Consider the following 20,912-nt stretch of genomic DNA (forward strand, 5'->3'; position numbering starts at 1 on the left):
TGACAACACCATGCTGTAAATTGGTTAATAGACCAATAACACAGTTCCAAACCACTGCCAATAATATCTAGTTTTTAGTTTTCCCCCTCCCCACTCAGACCATTCTCAGACAGTCCTAGCTAAATTGTCGCTTGAGAATTTTATTTGCTAAAAAGCTACTGACATTGTTCAGTTAGACTTTTCTTGAATAAATTTAACAAAGATTCATATTCAAAGCCTGTGTGGTCCTTTGTAGCTGTGATGGGTGATTTGAAGGAGTCAGGCGCAGGAGGGTAATCACAGAATAACAGGATTTATTCCGGAATACAGAGTTACGCAGAAATGCGTCAAAACAGTCCAGTGCGCAAAACAGGCGCACTGGAACCAACAAGGCACACAGGGAAAATAACCTGGCGAATACAAAATACAAGGAGCTCAACCGAGCTTCACGATCCTCACAATAAACAATCACACACAAAGACAAGGGTGCAGAGGGAACACTTACACAGGTACTGATGAGGGGATATGAACCAGGTATGTGCAATAAACAAGACAAAACAAATGGAATGATGAGATGAGGAGCGGCAGTGGCTAGAAGGCCGGTGACGACGAACGCCGAAGCCTGCCCGAACAAGGAGATGAGGCAACCTCGGAGGAGGTCGTCACAGTAGCTCAGTTGGTAGAGCATGGCACTTGTAATGTCAGGGTAATGAACTTGATACCCGGGAACACCCATACGTAAAATTTATGCATGCATGACTGTAAGTGGCTTTGCATAACAGGGTCTGCTAAATGGCATATATACACTGAGTACTGAAAACATTAACACTTGCTCTTTGCATGACATAGACTGACCAGGTGAAAGGTCCCTTATTGATGTCACTTGCAACTCAATATTAGGAAGGTGTTCCTAATGTTTGGTATGCTCCTGCCCACATGCCCATGTTTGGCAGCACACAAGTAATCATCAATGCAGAGTGCAGCTGCATGTGACCCAATCATAACGGTAGTGTAGTAAAGAACCAAAGATTTCAAGACTAAAAGTGGCAAAAGTAGTAGCCTACAATAAGAAAAAACTCCAGGTAAAAATACACTTTATCCAGTCCTTCTACCCCAAAGCCATGAGACTTCTACCCCCAAGCCATAAGACTGCTGAACAATTAATCAAATGGCCACCCGGACTATTTACATTGACACCCCCCTCCATTTGTTTTTACACTGCTGCTACCCGCTGTCTATTATCTATGTATAGTCATTATCTATCTACGCTGTCTATTATCTATGTATTGTGGTCCTCTGTAGCTCAGCTGGTAGGGCACGGCGCTTGTAACGCCAAGGTAGTGGGTTCGATCCCCGGTACCACCCATACACAAAAAAATAAAATAATGTATGTACGCATGACTGTAAGTCGCTTTGGATAAAAGCGTCTGCTAAATGGCATATTATTATTAGTCACTTTACCCCTACCTACATGTACAAATTACCTCGACTAACCTGTACCCCCGCACATTGACTCGGTACCGGTAGGCCTCCTGTAGCTCAGTTGGTAGAGCATGGTGCTTGCAATGCCAGGGTTGTGGGTTTGATTCCCACAGAGGGCCAGTATGAAAAATGAATACACTCACTAACTGTAAATCGCTCTGAATAAGAGTGTCTGCGGAATGACTAAAATGCATCCCCTGTATATGGCCTCGTTATTGTATTGTGTTACTTTTGATTATTTTTTACTTTAGTTTATTTGGTAAATATTTTCTTAACTCTTTCTTGAACTGCATTGTTGGTTAAGCGCTTGTAAGTAAGCATTTCACGGTAAATCTACACCTGTTGTATGTGACAAATAAAGCTTGATTTGATATCCTAATCTGACTTTGGTGCATGTTCTGTTGTTCTTCACATTAACGTCTCTGGTAAACACACACTATATCAAATCAAATCAGTTTATTTGTCACATGCACAGGATGCAGAAGGTGTAAACGGTACAGTGAAATAGTTAAGCACTATCAAAATAACAATATTTTATAAATATTTTATAATTATTAGATTATGCTTACCCAGACACTAGGGGTGTGCCGAGTAGTCGGACAAAACAAGTATCGTAATGGATATGGGAAATTTTCTGGATACGATTATGATCCGAGTTTTTTTTTGTAATTATCTATGATCGGAAAAAAATGTTTTTTGGGGTGCCAGCAAGCATGTTTCTTATGTGTCAGTCACAGAGTTTTAAAAACATACTGTACTGACTTTGAGTCACTCATGTGCGTGTTCTAAATAACTAAACTGGCTAGTTTTCCTGTCTGTAAAGAGAAGGGCGAGCTGTACGTTGATCCTGCTGCTCTGATTGGATAGAGTGAAGCTGTATTTCTCTGTCCACTCGCTTCATAATTTAATCCAAACACTTTTCCTCGCATGTTTTCAATCTGATCATTTACATTGCTGATGCCTGTTACTATGATAAATGTACTTGGCGAGGACATTTGCTATCAAGCTATCAATGTGCATAATATCTAACACAATTTGTAAGTCGCTCTGGATAAGAGCGTCTGCTAAATGATGTAAATGTAAATGTAAGTGGGGCAAGGGTTTGTGAAAAATATGAAACGCTCATGCGCATTCTGACTGAATGAGAGCAAATTTGTCTGCCTGCTGCAAATTGAGGACACCCAGATACACACACACAGACACAAAATACCTCCCTGCATGTTCTCACTGCAAAAAAACTGCAGATTAAGAGCAGCGCTGCGCTTAATCTGCAGTTTTTTTGCAGTGAGAACATGCAGGGAGGTATTTTGCCAACATCGATTTAGGCATATTAAAACACTTCCGTTTTGTTCCGATCACGAGTATAATCCGATCCAACTATCAAACGTCAATTTACGAATACGATTATGAATATGGCTATGTCAGCCTCTACCAGACACACTTGTCTAAATTGATGGGTCATGTGAAAGAAATGCTATAACCACCCCCAGCCACATCTAGCTAAGTGGATGGGTCACTCTTGTCTAGACATGTACACATGTTCATGAAATACAATAAGATGGCCGTGATCACCCCCAGGTACACCTGGCTAACTTGATGGGTAATCATCTGGTGAAGTGGAGTCTTTTGTTTAGACATGTAGCTAGCTAGCTAAACAATGAACCATAATCCCAACCCATACTACTAGCAATACAAACTGATTGTCATAGCTAGCCACCATGCATGAAATGCTGTAGTATGAATCTGCAGGTAGCTAAAGCTAACCAACTAGGTTCAATGTTAGCTAGCTAGCTATAACTAACAAATGGATTTCTGAGATACAAATAATATTGCTACACATATCACACACGTAACGTTAGCGAGCCAGTAAGCTAACGTTCGCTAGCTAGCTAACAGTACGCAATGAAAATGACTTACTGACAAAATTGGAAACGTATAATATTTGGAAATGTAGCTAGACTCTTACCCGTATACATAGATGAATGGTTCACAGCAGACTAGAACCCCTTTAACTGTTTTGCTTTTACAGCTTGTTTGGCCCACGATGTGTCAAGTCTCTCCGGTTCACACTGACTGTGTGCAGAAAGTAGTCCATCACAACTTTTTCCCACTGATCTTTGTTGATAGTGCCTGCTAAATTCAGGGCAGCAATGTTGTTGAGAGCAGTACCAACACTTTTGCAATTCTCCATGGCTAACGTTATTTCTTTTTAAAAAGCAGGGGTAGCAAGGATTATCTACACATACTAAGAAGCTCACATTATAGACAGAAGCAGCTACATGGCAGACCAATCCGAACTCATCTCTTGGCATGTCCAGCCCATCCATTATCTCAGCCAATCTTGGCTAGCAGGAAGGTTCCTGTGCCTTTCCTGTGAAGTAGTGAAGTGCGACATACGCCTAGCGTCCTGTAACGGGTCATATATGTTAATTCCAATAACAACAAATTTCTATGACTTAAAAACCTAAAACCAACTATAAATTGTAGCAATTCATACACAAATATTGAAAGCATTTAATGAGAAAACTAAAAGATGTGCAACATGAAAATATTGTCTCATCTACATTGTGTAATTCACTGACGGTCCCTAACTAGCCGCGGAGATAGGCTATCCAAAGTCAAACCAACTTTGCCACGGTCGCACACCAGCCGCTGAATCTAATTGGTGAAATAATTTGGCTAACTCTTCCCACCTGCAAACACACACACACGAGACACTCACATCAAACCACACATCGAAACCAACTAAGGTTTGAATACAGTCATGGCCGCTAGCATTTCTTAAAGAGATTCTCAGGTACTTTTGCATACACTGTATAGCCTGTACAAGCCCCACTTCTTCTTCTTCTTCTTCTTCTTCTTCTTCTTCTTCTTCTTCTTCTTCTTCTTCTTCTTCTTCTTCTTCTTCTTCTTCTTCTTCTTCTTCTTCTCACTGATGTCAATAGTGGATTAAGATCCCCACAGGGTTGAATCCTCAGGGTCAATTTTTTAGTTCTGAAAGTCGCAAGCACGGGCCAAAAGTGGTCCCCGAAAATTGGGTACTACATCACATATGTGCGGATATGTGCACCACGTTATTGCTCTCTGTCTGCTGTGTCCATAACGCTGGGCAGGCCTCTTGATTGCTGTCGCTCAAATGCAAGGGGCTGAAGCTCATTGGCTAGAACTCAAATTGCTAGGGGGCTGGCCCATGTGAGGGGATATGTAGGGAAAATGGCACAGCTTCAAGAAAACAGTCACTTTCAAACTAGGGATTTCGTGGCTAATTGAGATGAAAGAGTAATTCTGCTCATAGATTATGCATGTATGAACTATACATTGACAAATCCAGCCGAAAGCGGGAGGTTAAATAAATACTTTCTTAGACGGCAAAGTATCGGAGAATGTCTTTAATGAATCAAATCTAAAACAAGGCCAAATCAGGAAGTGCAGTCGCCCTTTAAAATATAAAAAATAGCTCATAAGAAGACAAAAGATTGCTGGGCTGTGACCCGGAAGTGATGTCACACTCACCTCTCCTCTGCATTCAAAATGAAAGCAACTGGTTGTCACGCCCTGACTCAGGGGACTTGTATATGTACTCCTGAGTGGCGCAGTGGTCTAAGGCACTGTGCCACTAGAGATCCTGGTTCGAATCCAGTCGCAGCCAGCCGTGACCGGGAGACTCATGGGCGGCGTACAATTGGTCCAGGGTAGGGGAGGGAATGGCCGGCAGGGATGTAGCTCAGTTGATAGAGCATGGCGTTTGCAATGCCAGGGTTGTGGGTTTGTTTCCCACCGGGGGCCAGTATAATTTTTTTTATATATATATTATTCACTAACTGTAAATCGCTCTGGATAAGAGCGTCTGCTAAATGACTAAAAATGTAAATGTATATGTTGAGTCAGGGTGTGTATGTTGTATATTTCTATGTTGAGATTCTAGTATTTCTATGTTGGCCGGTGTGGTTCCCAATCAGAGGCAGCTGTCGCTCGTTGTCTCTGATTGGGGACCATACTTAGGCAGCCTATTGGCACTAGTGGGTTGTGGGATCTTGTTTCGTGCTAAGGTATGTTGTTTGTGTGCTACCTTGGACTTCACGTTTCATTTGTTGTTTTGGTTGTGTGTTTATTCGTTAAATAAACATGTTGGCATATCACGCTGCGCCTTGGTCTGTCCAGTCTACAAACGATCGTGACACTGGTTTCTGTCTCTTAATTTATCCTGTTTTAAAAGGTTTGTTACAGTGCCTTCGGAAAGTATTCAGACCCCTTGACTTTTTCCACATTGTTACATTACACACTTATTCTAAAATTGATTAAATTGTTTTTCCCCCTCATCACACATTACCCCATAATGACAAAGCAAAAACAGGTTTTTAGAATCTTTACAAATGTATAAAAATTTTTAAACTGAAATATATCATTTACATAAGTATTCAGATTCTTTACTCAGTACTTTGTTGAAGCACATTTGGCAGCGATTACAGCATCGAGTCTTCTTGGGTTTGACGCTACAAGCTTGGCACACCTGTATTTGGGGGGTTTCTCCCATTCCTCTCTGCCGATCCTCTCAAGCTCTGTCAGTTTGGATGGGGAGCGTCGCTGCACAGCAATTTTTAGGTCTCGCCAGAGGTGTTAGATCGGGTTCAAGTCCGGGATCTGGCTGGGCCACTCAAGGACATTCATAGACTTGTCCCGAAGCCACTCCTGCATTGTCTTGGCTGTGTGCTTAGGGTCGTTGTCCTGTTGGAAGATGAACTTTCGCCCATGTCTGAGGTCCTAAGTGCTCTGGAGCAGGTTTTCATTAAGGATCTCTCTGTACTTACTGGTCTGATAGTCTTTAGGTATCTTTTGGCAAACTCCAAGCTGGCTGTCATGTGCCTTTTACTGAGGAGTGGCTTCCGTCTGGCCACTCTACCATAAAGGCCTGATTGGTGGAGTGCTGCAGAGATGGTTGTCCTTCTGGAAGGTTCTCCCATCTCCACAGAGGAACTCTAGAGCTCTGTCAGAGTGACCATTGGGTTCTTGGTCGCCTCCCTGACCAAGGCCCCTCAGTTTGGCCGGGCGGCCAGCTCTAGGAAGAGTCTTGGTGGCTCCAAACTTCTTGCATTTAAGAATGATGGAGGCCACTGTGTTCTTGGGGACCTTCAATGTGCCTCGACACAATCCTGTCTCGGAGCTCTACGGACAATTCCTTCGACCTCATGGCTTGGGTTTTGCTCTGACATGCACTGTCAACTGTGGGACCTTATATAGACAGGTGTGTGCCTTTCCAAATCATGTCCAATCAATTGAATTTACCACAGGTGGTCTCCAATCAAGTTGTAGAAACATCTCAAGGAAGATCAATGGAAACAGGATGCACCTGAGCTCAAATTCAAGTCTCATAGCAAAGGGTCTGAATACTTGTAAATAAGGTATTTCTGTTTTTTATGATTCTTAAATTTGCAAAAATTTCTAAAAACCTGTTTTCGCTTTGTTATTATGGGGTATTGTGTGTAGATTGCTGAGGAATTTGTTTTATTTAATCAACTTTAGAACAAGGCTGTAAAGTAACAAAATGTTTTTTGACAATTAACTGTCTCTTAATTTGTCCTGTTTTAAAAGGTTTGTTACAATGTAAATAGTGAAACAATGAAATAACATTGTTAACTTAATGTTTCAAGAGTTTTGTGACGTTTAACGTGTCGACATTGTGCCAGGGGATTAGCTAGCTAGCTACATAAGTGAATAGGGGGGAATGCTAGTTATATTTATCACCCTGTGTTAGGACATTTGACTAACTAAAATAGTTATTGCTATGCATCTGAAATTAGGAACTGAACATGAATGCTTTGAATATGAAATTGAACGATTTGTACGATTCTTCGGTGATGTTTATTTTAATTTTTTTATTATACATTTAGCAGACGCTCTTATCCAGAGCGACTTACAGGAGCAATTAGGGTTAAGTGCCTCGCTTAAGGGCACATCGACAGATTTTTCACCTAGTCGGCTCGGGGATTAGGACCAGCGACCTTTCGGTTACTGGCACAACGCTCTTACCCACTAAGCTACCTGCCGCCCAATTGCTGATGTCCTCAGCAATTGAAATAAAATGTTCATATTTCCTTGAACATTCTGTGTTGTGTCCATATACTTTTTGACATTTTATAAATGTCCATATAAATGCTTTATGAATGGGAAAATAGAATTGACAGCACATTGACTGCAGAGAATTCATACATAGACCTTTAATGTTGGTGTTATAGATCAGAGTGGCAAACTGCACAGTTAATAATTACCATGATATGCTTTGCTATAAATGCTTTATGAAAGGAAAATAGATTTGACTTTACTTTGACCACATAGCATTCATACATAGATCCTTCATGTGTTATACGCACGCACGACCCATGTGGAGTTCCAGGTCTCCGGCAGCCTCTGGAACTGCCGTTCTGCGGCCAACAAGGCAGAGTTCATCTCAGCCTATGCTACCCTCCAGTCCCTCGACTTCTTGGCGCTGACGGAAACATGGATTACCACTGAAAACACTGCTACTCTTACTGCTCTCTCCTCGTCTGACCATGTGTTCTCGCATACCCCGAGAGCATCTGGTCAGCGGGGTGGTGGCACAGGAATCCTCATCTCTCCCAAGTGGACATTCTCTCCTTTTCCCCTGACCCATCTGTCTATCTCCTCATTTGAATTCCATGCTGTCACAGTCACTAGCCCATTCAAGCTTAACATCCTTGTCATTTATTGCCCTCCAGGTTCCCTTGGAGAGTTCATCAATGAGCTTGATGCCTTGATAAGTTCCTTTCCTGAGGATGGCTCACCCCTCACAGTTCTGGGTGACTTCAATCTCCCTACGTCTACCTTTGACTCATTTCTCTCTGCCTCCCTTTTTCCACTCCTCTCCTCTTTTGACCTCACCCTCTCACCGTCCCCCCCTACTCACAAGGCAGGCAATACGCTTGACCTCATCTTTACTAGATGCTGTTCTTCTACTAATCTCCCTGCAACTCCCCTCCATGTCTCCGACCACTACTTTGTATAATTTTCTCTCTCGCTCTCCTCCAACACTACTCACTCTTCCCCTACTCAGATGGTAATGCGCCGTCGCAACCTTCGCTCTCTCTCTCCCGCTACTCTCTCCTCTTCCATCATATCATCTCTTCCCTCTGCTCAATCCTTCACCCTCCAATCTCCTGATTCTGCCTCCTTAACCCTCCTCTCCTCCCTTAAAGTGTCTGCTAAATGGCATATTATTATTATTATTATTATTTTTGCATCCTTTGACTCTCTATGTCCCTTATCCTCCCGGCCGGCTCGGTCCTCCCCTCCTGCTCCGTGGCTTGACAACTCATTGCGAGCTCACAGAACAGGGCTCCGGGCAGCCGAGCAGAAATGGAGGAAAACTAGACTCCCTGCGGACCTGGCATCTTTTCACTCCCTCTTCTCTATATTTTCTTCATCTGTTTCTGCTGCTAAAGCCACTTTCTACCACTCTAAATTCCAAGCATCTGCCTCTAACCCTAGGAAGCTCTTTGCCACCTTCTCCTCCCTGCTGAATGCTCCCCCCCCCCTCCTCCCTCTCTGTGGATGACTTCGTCAAACATTTTGAAAAGAAAGTTGACGACATCCAATCCTCGTTTGTTAAGTCAAATGACACTGCTGGTCGTGCTCACACTGCCCTACCCTATGCTTTGACTTCTTTCTCCCCTCTCTCTCCAGATGAAATCTTGCGACTTGTGACGGCCCAACAACCTGCCCGCTTGACCCTATCCCCTCCTCTCTTCTCCAGACCATCTCCGGTGACCTTCTCCCTTACCTCACCTCGCTCATCAACTCATCCTTGACCGCTGGCTATGTCCCTTCCATCTTCAAGAGAGCGAGAGTTGCAACCCTTCTCAAAAAACCAACACTCGATCCCTCCGATGTCAACAACTACAGACCAGTATCCCTTCTTTCTTTTCTCTCCAAAACTCTTGAGCGTGCCGTCTTTAGCCAACTCTCTTGCTATCTCTCTCAGAATGACCTTCTTGATCCAAACCAGTCAGGTTTCAAGACTGGTCATTCAACTGAGACTGCTCTTCTCTGTGTCACAGAGGCTCTCCGCACTGCTAAAGCTAACTCTCTCTCCTCTGCTCTTGTCCTTCTAGACCTGTCTGCTGCCTTTGATACTGTGAACCATCAGATCCTCCTCTCCACCCTCTCTGAGTTGGGCATCTCCGGCGCGGCTCACTCTTGGATTGCGTCCTACCTGACTGGTCGCTCCTACCAAGATGCGTGGCGAGAATCTGTCTCCGCAACATGTGCACTCACCACTGGTGTCCCCCAGGGCTCAGTTCTAGGCCCTCTCCTATTCTCGCTATACACCAAGTCACTTGGCTCTGTCATATCCTCACATGGCCTCTCCTATCATTGCTACGCAGACGACACACAACTAATCTTCTCCTTTCCCCCTTCTGATAACCAGGTGGCGAATCGCATCTCTGGATGACGGATCACCACCCCAAGCTGAACCTCGGCAAGACGGAGCTGCTCTTCCTCCCGGGGAAGGACTGCCCGTTCCATGATCTCGCCATCACGGTTGACAACTACGTTGTGTCCTCCTCCCAGAGTGCGAAGAGCCTTGGCGTGACCCTGGACAACACCCTGTCGTTCTCCGCTAACATCAAGGCGGTGACCCGATCCTGTAGGTTCATGCTCTACAAAATTCGGAGAGTACGACCCTGCCTTACACAGGAAGCGGCACAGGTCCTAATCCAGGCACTTGTCATCTCCCGTCTGGATTACTGCAACTCGCTGTTGGCTGGGCTCCCTTCCTGTGCCATTAAACCCCTACAACTCATCCAGAATGCCGCAGCCCGTCTGGTGTTCAACCTTCCCATGTTCTCTCACGTCAACCCGCTCCTCCGCACACTCCACTGGCTTCCAGTTGAAGCTCGCATCTGCTAAAAGACCATGGTGCTTGCCTACGGAGCTGTGAGGGGAACGGCACCTCCGTACCTTCAGGCTCTGATCAGTCCCTACACCCAAACGAGGGCATTGCGTTCATCCACCTCTGGCCTGCTGGCCCCCCTACCTCTGCGGAAGCACAGTTCCCGCTCAGCCCAGTCAAAACTGTTCGCTGCTCTGGCACCCCAATGGTGGAACAAGCTCCCTCACGACGCTAGGACAGCGGAGACACTTGAAACCCGGAGACACTTGAAACCCCACCTCTTTAAGGAATACCTGGGATAGGAAAAAGTAATCCTTCTACCCCCTCTTACCCCACCCCAAAGAAAGAAAACAAAAACATATTGTAAAGTGGTTATCCCACTGGCTATAAGGTGAATGCACCAATTTGTAGGTCGCTCTGGATAAGAGCGTCTGCTAAATGACGTGAATGTAAATGTAATGTAAATGTAATGTAAATGTAATGTAAATGTAAATGTTATAGACCAGAATGACCAACTTAGGCGTAATTGTGATGTGGAGGAATGCTCTTAATGAGTTACGAAAGAGTTATGATAAGACCCTCAACTACACGATTTGATCTGTAAAATTGACCTTGAGGATTCAACACTGTGAGGATCTTCATGCATTATTGACCTCAGTGAGGAGAAGAAGAAGAAGAAGAAGAAGAAGAAGAAGAAGAAGAAGTGGGGCTAGTACAGGCTATACAGTGCATTCGGAAAGTATTCAGACCCCTTCCCTTTTTCCACGTTTCATTACGTTACAGGCTTATTCTAAAATGGATTTTTTTTTTATCCTTATCAATCTACACAAAATACCCCATAATGATGAAGCGAAAACAGGTTTGTAGATTTTATTGCAATTTTAATAAAAATATAAAACAGAAATACCTTATTTACATAAGTATTCAGATCCTTTGCTATGAGACTCAAAATTGAGCTCAGGTGCATCCTGTTTCCATTGATCATCCTTGAGATGTTTCTACAACTTGATTGAAGTCCACTTGTGGTAAATTCAATTAATTGGACATGATTTGGAAAGGCACACATCTGTCTATACAAGGTCCCACAGTTGATAGTGCATGTGCAAAAACCAAGCCATGAGGTCGAAGGAATTGTCCGTAGAGCTCCTAGACAGGATTGTGTCGAGGTACAGATCTGGGGAAGGGTAATAACAAATGTCTGCAGCATTGAAGACCACAAGAACACAGTGGCCTCCATCATTCTTAAATGGAAAAAGTTTGGAACCACCAAGACTCTTCCTACTGTTGGCCACCCGACTTAATTGAGCAATCGGGGGAGAAGGGCCTTGGTCAGGGAGGTGACCAAGAACCTGATGGTCACTCTGACAGAGCTCCCGAGTTACTCTATGGAGATGGGAGAACCTTCCAGCAGGACAACCATCTCTGCAGCACTCCACCAATCAGGCCTTTATGGTAGTGGCCAGACGGAAGCCACTCCTCAGTAAAAGGCACATGACAGCCCGCTTATGGTTTGCCAAAAGGCACCTAAAGGTCTCTCAGACCATGAGAAACAAGATTCTCTGGTCTGATGAAACCAAGATTGAACTCTTTGGCCTGAATGCCAAGCGTCACCTCTGGAGGTAACCTGGCACCATCCCTACGGTGAAGCATGGTGGTGACAGCATCATTCTGTGGGGATGTTTTTCAGCGGCAGGGACTGGGCGACTAGTCAAAATAGAGGCAAAGATGAACGGAGCAAAGTACAGAGAGACCCTTACTGAAAACCTGCTCCAGAGCTCTCAGGACCTCAGACTGGGGCTAAGGTTCACCTTCCAACAGGACAATGACCCTAAGTACACAGCCAAGACAATGCAGGAGTGGCTTTGGGACAAGTCTATGAATGTCCTTGAGTGGCCAATACAGAGCCTGGACTTAAACCCAATCAAACATCTCTGGAGAGACCTGAAAATAGCTGTGCAGCGACGCTCCCCATCCAACCTGACAGAGCTTGAGAGGATCTGCAGAGAAGAATGGGAGAAACTCCCCAAATACAGGTGTGCCAAGCTTGTAGTGTCAAACCCAAGAACACTCGAGGCTGTAATCGCTGCCAAAGGTGCTTCAACAAAGTACTGAGTAAAGTGTCTGAATACTTATGTAAATGTGATATTTCATTTCTGTATTTTTAATACATTGCAAAAAATTCTAAAGACCTGTTTTTGCTTTGTCATTAAGGGGTATTGTGTTTAGATTGATGAGGATTTTTTAAAATCATTATTATTTTTGAAAAAGTCTGTAACGTCACAAAATGTGGAAAAAGTCAAAGGGTCTGAATACTTTCCGAATGCATTGTATATCAGCATAATTTCAAAACTTTGTTTGGCCTTTTGGCATATTCACTAACACTGGTATAGCAGAAGCACACTTTTGAGAACAGCCATAATGATGACACTATGCTGTCATTATAATGATGCATCTATTAAGATACAGTGAGGGAAAAAAGTATTTGATCCCTTGCTGATTTTGTACGTTTGCCCACTGACAAAGAAATTATCAGTCTATCATTTTAATGGTAGGTTTATTTGAACAGTGAGAGACAGAATAACAACAAAAAAATCCAGAAAAACGCATGTCAGAAATGTTATAAATTGATTTGCATTTTAATGAGGGAAATAAGTATTTGACCCCTCTGCAAAACATGACTCAGTACTTGGTGGCAAAACCCTTGTTGGCAATCACAGAGGTCAGACGTTTCTTGTAGTTGGCCACCAGGTTTGCACACATCTCAGGAGGGATTTTGTCCCACTCCTCTTTGCAGATCTTCTCCAAGTCATTAAGGTTTCGAGGCTGACGTTTGGCAACTCAAACCTTCAGCTCCCCCTCCACAGATTTTCTATGGGATTAAGGTCTGGAGACTGGCTAAGCCACTCCAGGACCTTAATGTGCTTCTTCTTGAGCCACTCCTTTGTTGCCTTGGCCGTGTGTTTTGGGTCATTGTCATGCTGGAATACCCATCCACAACCCATTTTCAATGCCCTGGCTGAGGGAAGGAGGTTCTCACCCAAGATTTGACGGTACATGGCCCTGTCCATCGCCCCTTTGATGCGGTGAAGTTGTCCTGTCCCCTTAGCAGAAAAACACCCCCAAAGCATAATGTTTCCACCTTCATGTTTGACGGTGGGGATGGTGTTCTTGGGGTCATAGGCAGCATTCCTCCTCCTCCAAACACGGCGAGTTGAGTTGACGCCAAAGAGCTCCATTTTGGTCTCATCTGACCACAACACTTTCACCCACTTCTCCTCTGAATCATTCAGATGTTCATTGGCAAACTTCAGACGGGCATGTATATGTGCTTTCTTGAGCAGGGGGACCTTGCGGGCGCTGCAGGATTTCAGTCGTTCACGGCGTAGTGTGTTACCAATTGTTTTCTTGGTGACTATGGTCCCAGCTGCCTTGAAATCAATGACAAGATCCTCCCGTGTAGTTCTGGGCTGATTCCTCATCGTTCTCATGATCATTGCAACTCCACGAGGTGAGATCTTGCATGGAACCCCAGGCCGAGAGAGATTGACAGTGCTTTTGTGTTTCTTCCATTTGCGAATAATCGCACCAACTGTTGTCACCTTCTCACCAAGCTGCTTGGCGATGGTCTTGTAGCCCATTCCAGCCTTGTGTAGGTCTACAATCTTGTCCCTGACATCCTTGGAGAGCTCTTTGGATTTGGCCATGGTGGAGAGTTTGGAATCTGACTGATTGATTGCTTCTGTGGACAGGTGTCTTTTATACAGGTAACAAGCTGAGATTAGGAGCACTCCTTTTAAGAGTGTGCTCCTAATCTCAGCTCGTTACCTGTATAAAAGGCACCTGGGAGCCAGAAATCTTTCTGATTGAGAGGGGGTAAAATACTTATTTCCCTCATTAAAATGCAAATCAATTTATAACATTTTTGACATGCGTTTTTCTGGATTTTTTTGTTGTTATTCTGTCTCTTACTGTTCAAATAAACCTACCATTAAAATTATAGACTGATCATTTCTTTGTCAGTGGGCAAACGTACAAAATCAGCAGGGGATCAAATACTTTTTTCCCTCACTGTACCTAAATATGAGCTTTTGCATAGCATGACATGAATGCGCTACACGTATGCTATGGATATATTTCATTAACCTTTAATAATGCAGTTGGGACCTGTTATATCACGTTCATGAAATGCTTGTAGATGTGTAATAAATGCATTATGGGGATGTAGTCAAAGTCAATTTTTACCAAATCAAGGCCTTGGGCCACTGACCAGTGAATTCATTGAATCTTTGGAAAAGTTTTCTGTGCTAATCAGCGCTGTCTCCCTCAGGAGGACTCTCAGAGGTACTACAGGTGGAGGAGTTACGGCCCGGGGGACAGACGGATGGAGGAACTCTGGGTAGACCTAAGCGCTGTGCAACAGAGCAAAGTCAGAGTGCACGGCATCCTGTCCAACACACACCGGCAGGCAGCGGTGAGACATGCACACACGCGCACGCACAAAGAAACAAAGAAACAAAGAAACGCACACACACACACACACACACACACACAGATGTTAAGTGGTTAGAGCTGGTGGGATAATGAGACGTACACAAAAGCACAGACACAATACTGTACATAGGCCTGCATGCCGTCTTTTTACACCATGACATTGCCATCATGACTGACATGCTGTCTGATATGATATATGCTCCTCCTAGCGTGTGGCTCTCTCCTTTGACTTCCCCTTCTATGGACACTACCTGAGACAAATCACCATAGCAACAGGAGGTAAACTGAATTTATATTACTAAAACTGTCCAAAGTAGCCATCTCGTCACTGTGCGGTCAATGCTTCTACGTAAACACATCTATTATGTATTGAAATACTGGACTGTTGCCACACAGAGACATTTTTAAGCCCTTAAAATAGGGCAAACATTTTTTTGTTTCCATCTGAGGTACACTTTAAGCAAGGGAAGCTATTAGCGGTCTGCCTATCCCATTTCCAGAGTAGGTTCCAGATAAATTGAATTCTAATCGCTTTTCATAATGAAATGTTCATATTCTGTAGAGCTACGACGATTGAAAATGCTAACCATTGAGCTAGCCTCTACAGACCCAAACCCAAAGCCTCCGATGTCACGACTTCCTCCGAAGCTGCCTCCTCTCCTTGTTCGGGCAGGCTTTGGCGTTCGTCGTCACCGGCCTTCTAGCCACTGCCGCATCACATCTCATCACTCCATTTGTTTTGTCTTGTCTATTACACACACCTGTTTCATATCCCCTCATTAGTATGTGTATAAGTGTTCCCTCTGCCGCCTTGTCCTTGTGGGCGATTGTTTATTGTGAGGAGAGAGTAGCTCGGTTGAGCTACATGTATTTTGTATTGCCGGGGTATATTTTCCCTGTGTGCCTGTTTTGTTCCAGTGCGCCTGTTTTGCGCACTGGACTGTTTGACGCTATCCTGTGTAACTCTGTATTCCGGAATAAACTCTGTATTTTGTGATTTACCCTCCTGCGCCTCTCTCCTTCAAATCACCCATCACATCCGAATTACAGGGGATGTGTGATTTATAGCACCATTACTAATTCATTCACATTTTGAAATTCCTCCTCTGAATCTATGATAGGGTTTCTATATTCTTGGAATGAAAGACTTTTGAGGTAAAACTGTCTTGATGTTTTATTTGTCACTATATAAGCCACTGTACAGAACAGCATGCTACGTATGACATCGTACTGTACATCTACTGTCCAAAAGATGTTACAGCTGCAAAAGTTGTCCGTATTCCAACATTAGAAACATATGTAGGACTACACTTACATCAAAATATCAGCCATATTTGCCTTAGTTTAGTAAATACTACTAAGACAATGAAAATCTATATCTGATTGCTTTCAGATAAATAACACTTCCAGCTTTTCTTATATTTAGCTTTGCCTCAAACAAGCCAAAAACTTCACAATTCACATACAGTGAAAATAATGAATATACAACTAAAAGGTCATGAATTTGAAGACCAGCCTCTCATCCTTTTGGGAAAAAAAAGAAAACACTGACAATTGGTAGATACAGTGCATTTGGAAAGTATTCAGACCCCTTGACTTTTTCCACACTTTATGTTACAGCCTTATTCTAAAATTGATAAAATAGTTTTTCCCCCTCATTAATCTACACACAATACCCCATAATGACAAAGCAAAAACAGGTTTTTAGAAAATTTTGCAAATTTATTAAAAAAACTAAACTTAATATAAAATGTACTCAGTACTTTGTTGAAGCACATTTGGCAGTGATTACAGCCTCAAGTCTTCTTGGGTATGACGCTACAAGTTTGGCACATCTGTATTTGGGTACATTCTTCTCTGCAAATCCTCTCAAGCTCTGTCAGGTTGGATGGGGAGCGTCCTGCACAGCTATTTTCAGGTCTCTCCAGAGATGTTCGATCGGGTTCAAATGAAATCAGATCAAATCAGTCCGGGCTCTGGCTGAGCCACTCAAGGACATTCAGAGACTTTCAGCCACTCCTGAGTTGTCTTGGCTGTGTGCTTAGGGTCATTGTCTTGTTGGAAGATGAACCTTCGCCCCAGTCTAAGTACCTGAGTGCTCTGCGGCACAGGTCCTAATCCAGGCACTTGTCATCTCCCGTCTGGATTACTGCAACTCGCTGTTGGCTGGGCTCCCTGCCTGTGCCATTAAACCCCTACAACTTATCCAGAACGCTGCAGCCCGTCTGGTGTTCAACCTTCCCAAGTTCTTTCATGTCACCCCTCTCCTCCGCACACTCCACTGGCTTCCAGTTGACGCTCGCATCTACTACAAGACCATGGTGCTTGCCTACGGAGCTGTGAGGGGAATGGCACCTCCTTACCTTCAGGCTCTGATCAGACCCTACACCCAAACGAGGGCACTACGTTCATCCACCTCTGGTCTGCTAGCCCATCTACCTCTACGGAAGCACAGTTCCCGCTCAGCCCAGTCAAAGCTATTCGCTGCTCTGGCACCCCAATGGGGAACAAGCTCCCCCACGACGCCAGGACAGCGGAGTCACTGACCACCTTCCGGAGACACTTGAAACCCTACCTCTTTAAGGAATACCTGGAATAGTATACAAGTAATCCTTCTACCCCCCCCTCCCCCACCCCCCATAAAAAATTAATGTGGTTGTCCCACTGGCTATAATAAGTTGAATGCACTAATTTGTAAGTCGCTCTGGATAAGAGCGTCTGCTAAATGACATAAATGTAAATGCTCTGGAGCAGGTTTTCATCAAGGATCTCTCTGTATTTTGCTCCGTTCATCTTTCCCTCGATCCTGACTAGTCTCTCAGTCCCTGCTGCTGAAAAACATCCCCACAGCATGATGCTGTCACCACCATGCTTCACCGTAGGGATGGTGCCAGGTTTCCTCCAGACGTGATGGTTGGCATTCAGGCCAAAGAGTTCAGTCTTGGTTTCATCAGACCAGAGAATCTTGAGTCTTTTGGCAAACTCCAAGCGGGCTGTCATGTGCCTTTTACTGAGGAGTGGCTTCCGTCTGGCCACTCTAACATAAAGGCCTGATTAGTGGAGTGCTGCAGAGATGGTTGTCCTTCTGATGGCCCTTCTCCCACTATTGGTCAAAAAGTCAAGGAGTCTGAATACTTTCCAAATGCACTGTAAATCATACCCAATATTCCTGTATCCATGCCCTTGACATTGGCCTTAAAGGTCCAATGCAGCCGTTTTTTTTCTTCTCAATATCAAATCATTTCTGGGTAACAATTAAGTATCTTACTGTAATTATTTTCAATTAAAATGGTGAAAAAGTAAAAAAAAATTGCTTCTTAGCAAAGAGCAAGACTGTCTGGGAGTGGTCTGAGTGGGAGTGGTCTAAGTGGGGAGGGGAAAACTGAAAACGATATGTTATTGGCAGAGAGGTTTGGAACTCTCTTTCTTGTTGGTCGATCAACTAATTTACTGCCAGGCAGGCTAAAACTCCATCCCAGCAAAACAGGGATAACTGAACTAACTGAAGCTAATTGTAGAGATTTTTTTCTATTGATAATGTAAAATTAACAGCCATACAGAAAGACTCATGTGAAGGTGAAATTACAGAGGAGGAACTTCTGGATGCAATTAAAGACTTTAAGTCCGGGAAAACTCCAGGGTTGGATGGCATACCAGTCGAGGTATACCAAACCTTTTTGATATACTAAGAGGACCGTTATTAGCATGTTTTAACCACTCCTATGTAAATGGTAGATTATCTGACACTCAAGAAGAAGGTCTGATCTCATTACTACTGAAACAGGATACAAGTGGAAAATATAAAGATCCAGTCCATTTAAAAAATTGGAGGCCCCTTACACTTCAGTGTTGTGATGCAAAAATTCTAGCAAAATGTATAGCGCATAGAATTAAAAAGGTATTGTCGGATATTATTCATTCTAATCAGACAGGTTTTTTACATGGAAGATACATTGGAGATAATATAAGGCAAGTATTGGAAACAATAGAACGCTATGGAAAATCTGGGAAACCAGGCCTGCTATTCATAGCAGACTTCGAAAAGACATTTGATAAAGTACGACTGGGGTTTATATATAAATGCCTGGAGCATTTCAATTTAGGAAAATCTCTTATAAAATGGGTAAAATCATGTATAGTAACCCTAGGTGTAAAATAGTAAATAATGGCTATTTCTCTGAAAGTTTTAAACTGTCAAGAGGAGTGAAACAAGGTTGTCCACTATCGGCATATCTATTTATTGTGGCCATCGAGATGTTAGCTATTAAAATCAGATCCAATAATAATATCAGAGGATTAGAAATCCAGGACTTAAAAACAAAGGTGTCATTGTACGCTGATGATTCATGTTTTCTTTTAAATCCACAACTAGAATCCCTCCACAGCCAAAAAGAGGATCTAGATACATTTTCTAACCTCTCTGGATTACAACCAAATTATGACAAAAATACAATTTTTACATTACCATGTAGTTTACCAATAAAATGGTCTGATGGTGATGTGGATATACTCGGAATACATATCCCAAAGGAAATGAATGATCTCACTTCAATAAATTTTAATAGAAAGTTAGCAAAAATAGATAAGATCTTGCTACCATGGAAAGGTAAATACCTGTCAATTTGTGGAAAAATCACCCTGATTAACTCTTTAGTATTATCCCAGTTTACCTATTTGCTTATGGTCTTGCCTACGCCTAGCGAACAGTTTTTTAAATTATATGAGAAAAAAAAATATTCCATTTTATTTGGAACGGCAAGCCAGACAAAATTAAACGGGCCTATTTATATAATGAATATGAATTCGGAGGACAGAAATTATTAAATTAGACCTATCACTAAAAGCTTCAGTCATACAAAAGAGAGGTTTGGAAGTTATACTTAAGTTATTGTCACGCCCTGGCTCTGGGGACAATGTTATGTTGAGCCAGGGTGTGTAATTCTATGTTTGATTTTCTATGTTGGTCTGAGTGACTCCCAATCAGAGGCAACGAGTGTCAGCTGGGTGTCTCTGATTGGGAGCCATATTTAACTGTCTGTCTTTCACGTTGTGTTTGTGGTTTCTTGTTCGTGTTGGTGTGTGTTTAACCATAGACGTCACGTTTTTTCGTTTGTTGTTTTGATCGTGTGATCATTTAATAAATATAATATGTTCACCCGCAACGCTGCGCCTTGGTCTCTCCATGACGATCGTGACAGAAGAAACCACCTAAACCAGACCAAGCAGCGTGTCCAGGAGCCATCGCTGGCAGATCTCCGTGGCAGCCTCGACTGGGACAAGCCTAGTGAGGAGCAGAGAGGGTGGACTTGGGACCAGTTGAGGAGGAGCTTCGACTGGGTCAAGCCCATTGAGGAGCTGAATGGCGAGAGTTGGAGACAGAGGAGCGAGAGTTGGGCGAGAACGATGGAGGCCTGGCCCACGGGGAGGGAGAGACCCCCAGAAATTTTAGGGGGGCTCACGACGTCGGGGGCAGCAGGAGGCCGTGATAGAGAGCGGTCCAGCGGGTTGGCAGAGGAGGCCGCCAGGTTACGGGAGTCACTGGTCACCAGGGGGAAGGAGGTTGTAGAGGCACGGCGAGAGGTACTGGCGTGTGTTGCCAGTCCGGTCCGGCCTGTTCCTGATCCTCAAGTAGGGCCAGTGGTGTGTGTTCCCAGTACGGTCCGGCCTGTTCCTGCCACTCCCACCAAGTCAGTGGTGCGTTTGCGCCAGCCCGGCGCGGCCCGTTCCTGCTCCCCGCCCCAAGTCAGTGGTGCGCGTCGTCAGCCCGGTCCGGCCCATTCCTGCTCCCCGCACCAAGTCAGTGGTGCGCGTCGTCAGCCCGGTCCGGCCCATTCCTGCTCCCCGCACCAAGTCAGTGGTGCGCGTCGTCAGCCGGGTCAGGCCCATTCTGCTCCCCGCACCAAGTCAGTGGTGCGGCGTCGTCAGCCCGGTCCGGCCCATTCCTGCTCCCCGCACCAAGTCAGTGGTGCGGCGTCGTCAGCCCGGTCCGGCCCATTCTGCTCCCCGCACCAAGTCAGTGGTGCGCTCGTCAGCCCGGTCCGGTCCATTCCTG

At 44.1% G+C, this 20,912-nt stretch overlaps 1 protein-coding gene across 2 annotated transcripts in view; it reads left to right on the forward strand.

Moving 5' to 3' along the window:
- plxdc1 (plexin domain containing 1) overlaps positions 1–20,912 on the forward strand; it is a 126,986-nt gene that overhangs the window by 58,777 nt on the left and 47,297 nt on the right. For both annotated transcript variants that reach the window (XM_041875602.1, XM_041875616.1), the window contains exons 3-4: positions 14,697–14,840; positions 15,070–15,139. In XM_041875602.1, coding sequence (XP_041731536.1) covers positions 14,697–14,840; positions 15,070–15,139 — 214 coding nt within the window. The remainder of the gene's footprint in view (positions 1–14,696; positions 14,841–15,069; positions 15,140–20,912) is intronic.

Source organism: Coregonus clupeaformis, chromosome 1 (assembly GCF_020615455.1).
Source record: "Coregonus clupeaformis isolate EN_2021a chromosome 1, ASM2061545v1, whole genome shotgun sequence".
In the NCBI taxonomy this organism is placed as follows: Eukaryota; Metazoa; Chordata; class Actinopteri; order Salmoniformes; family Salmonidae; genus Coregonus; species Coregonus clupeaformis.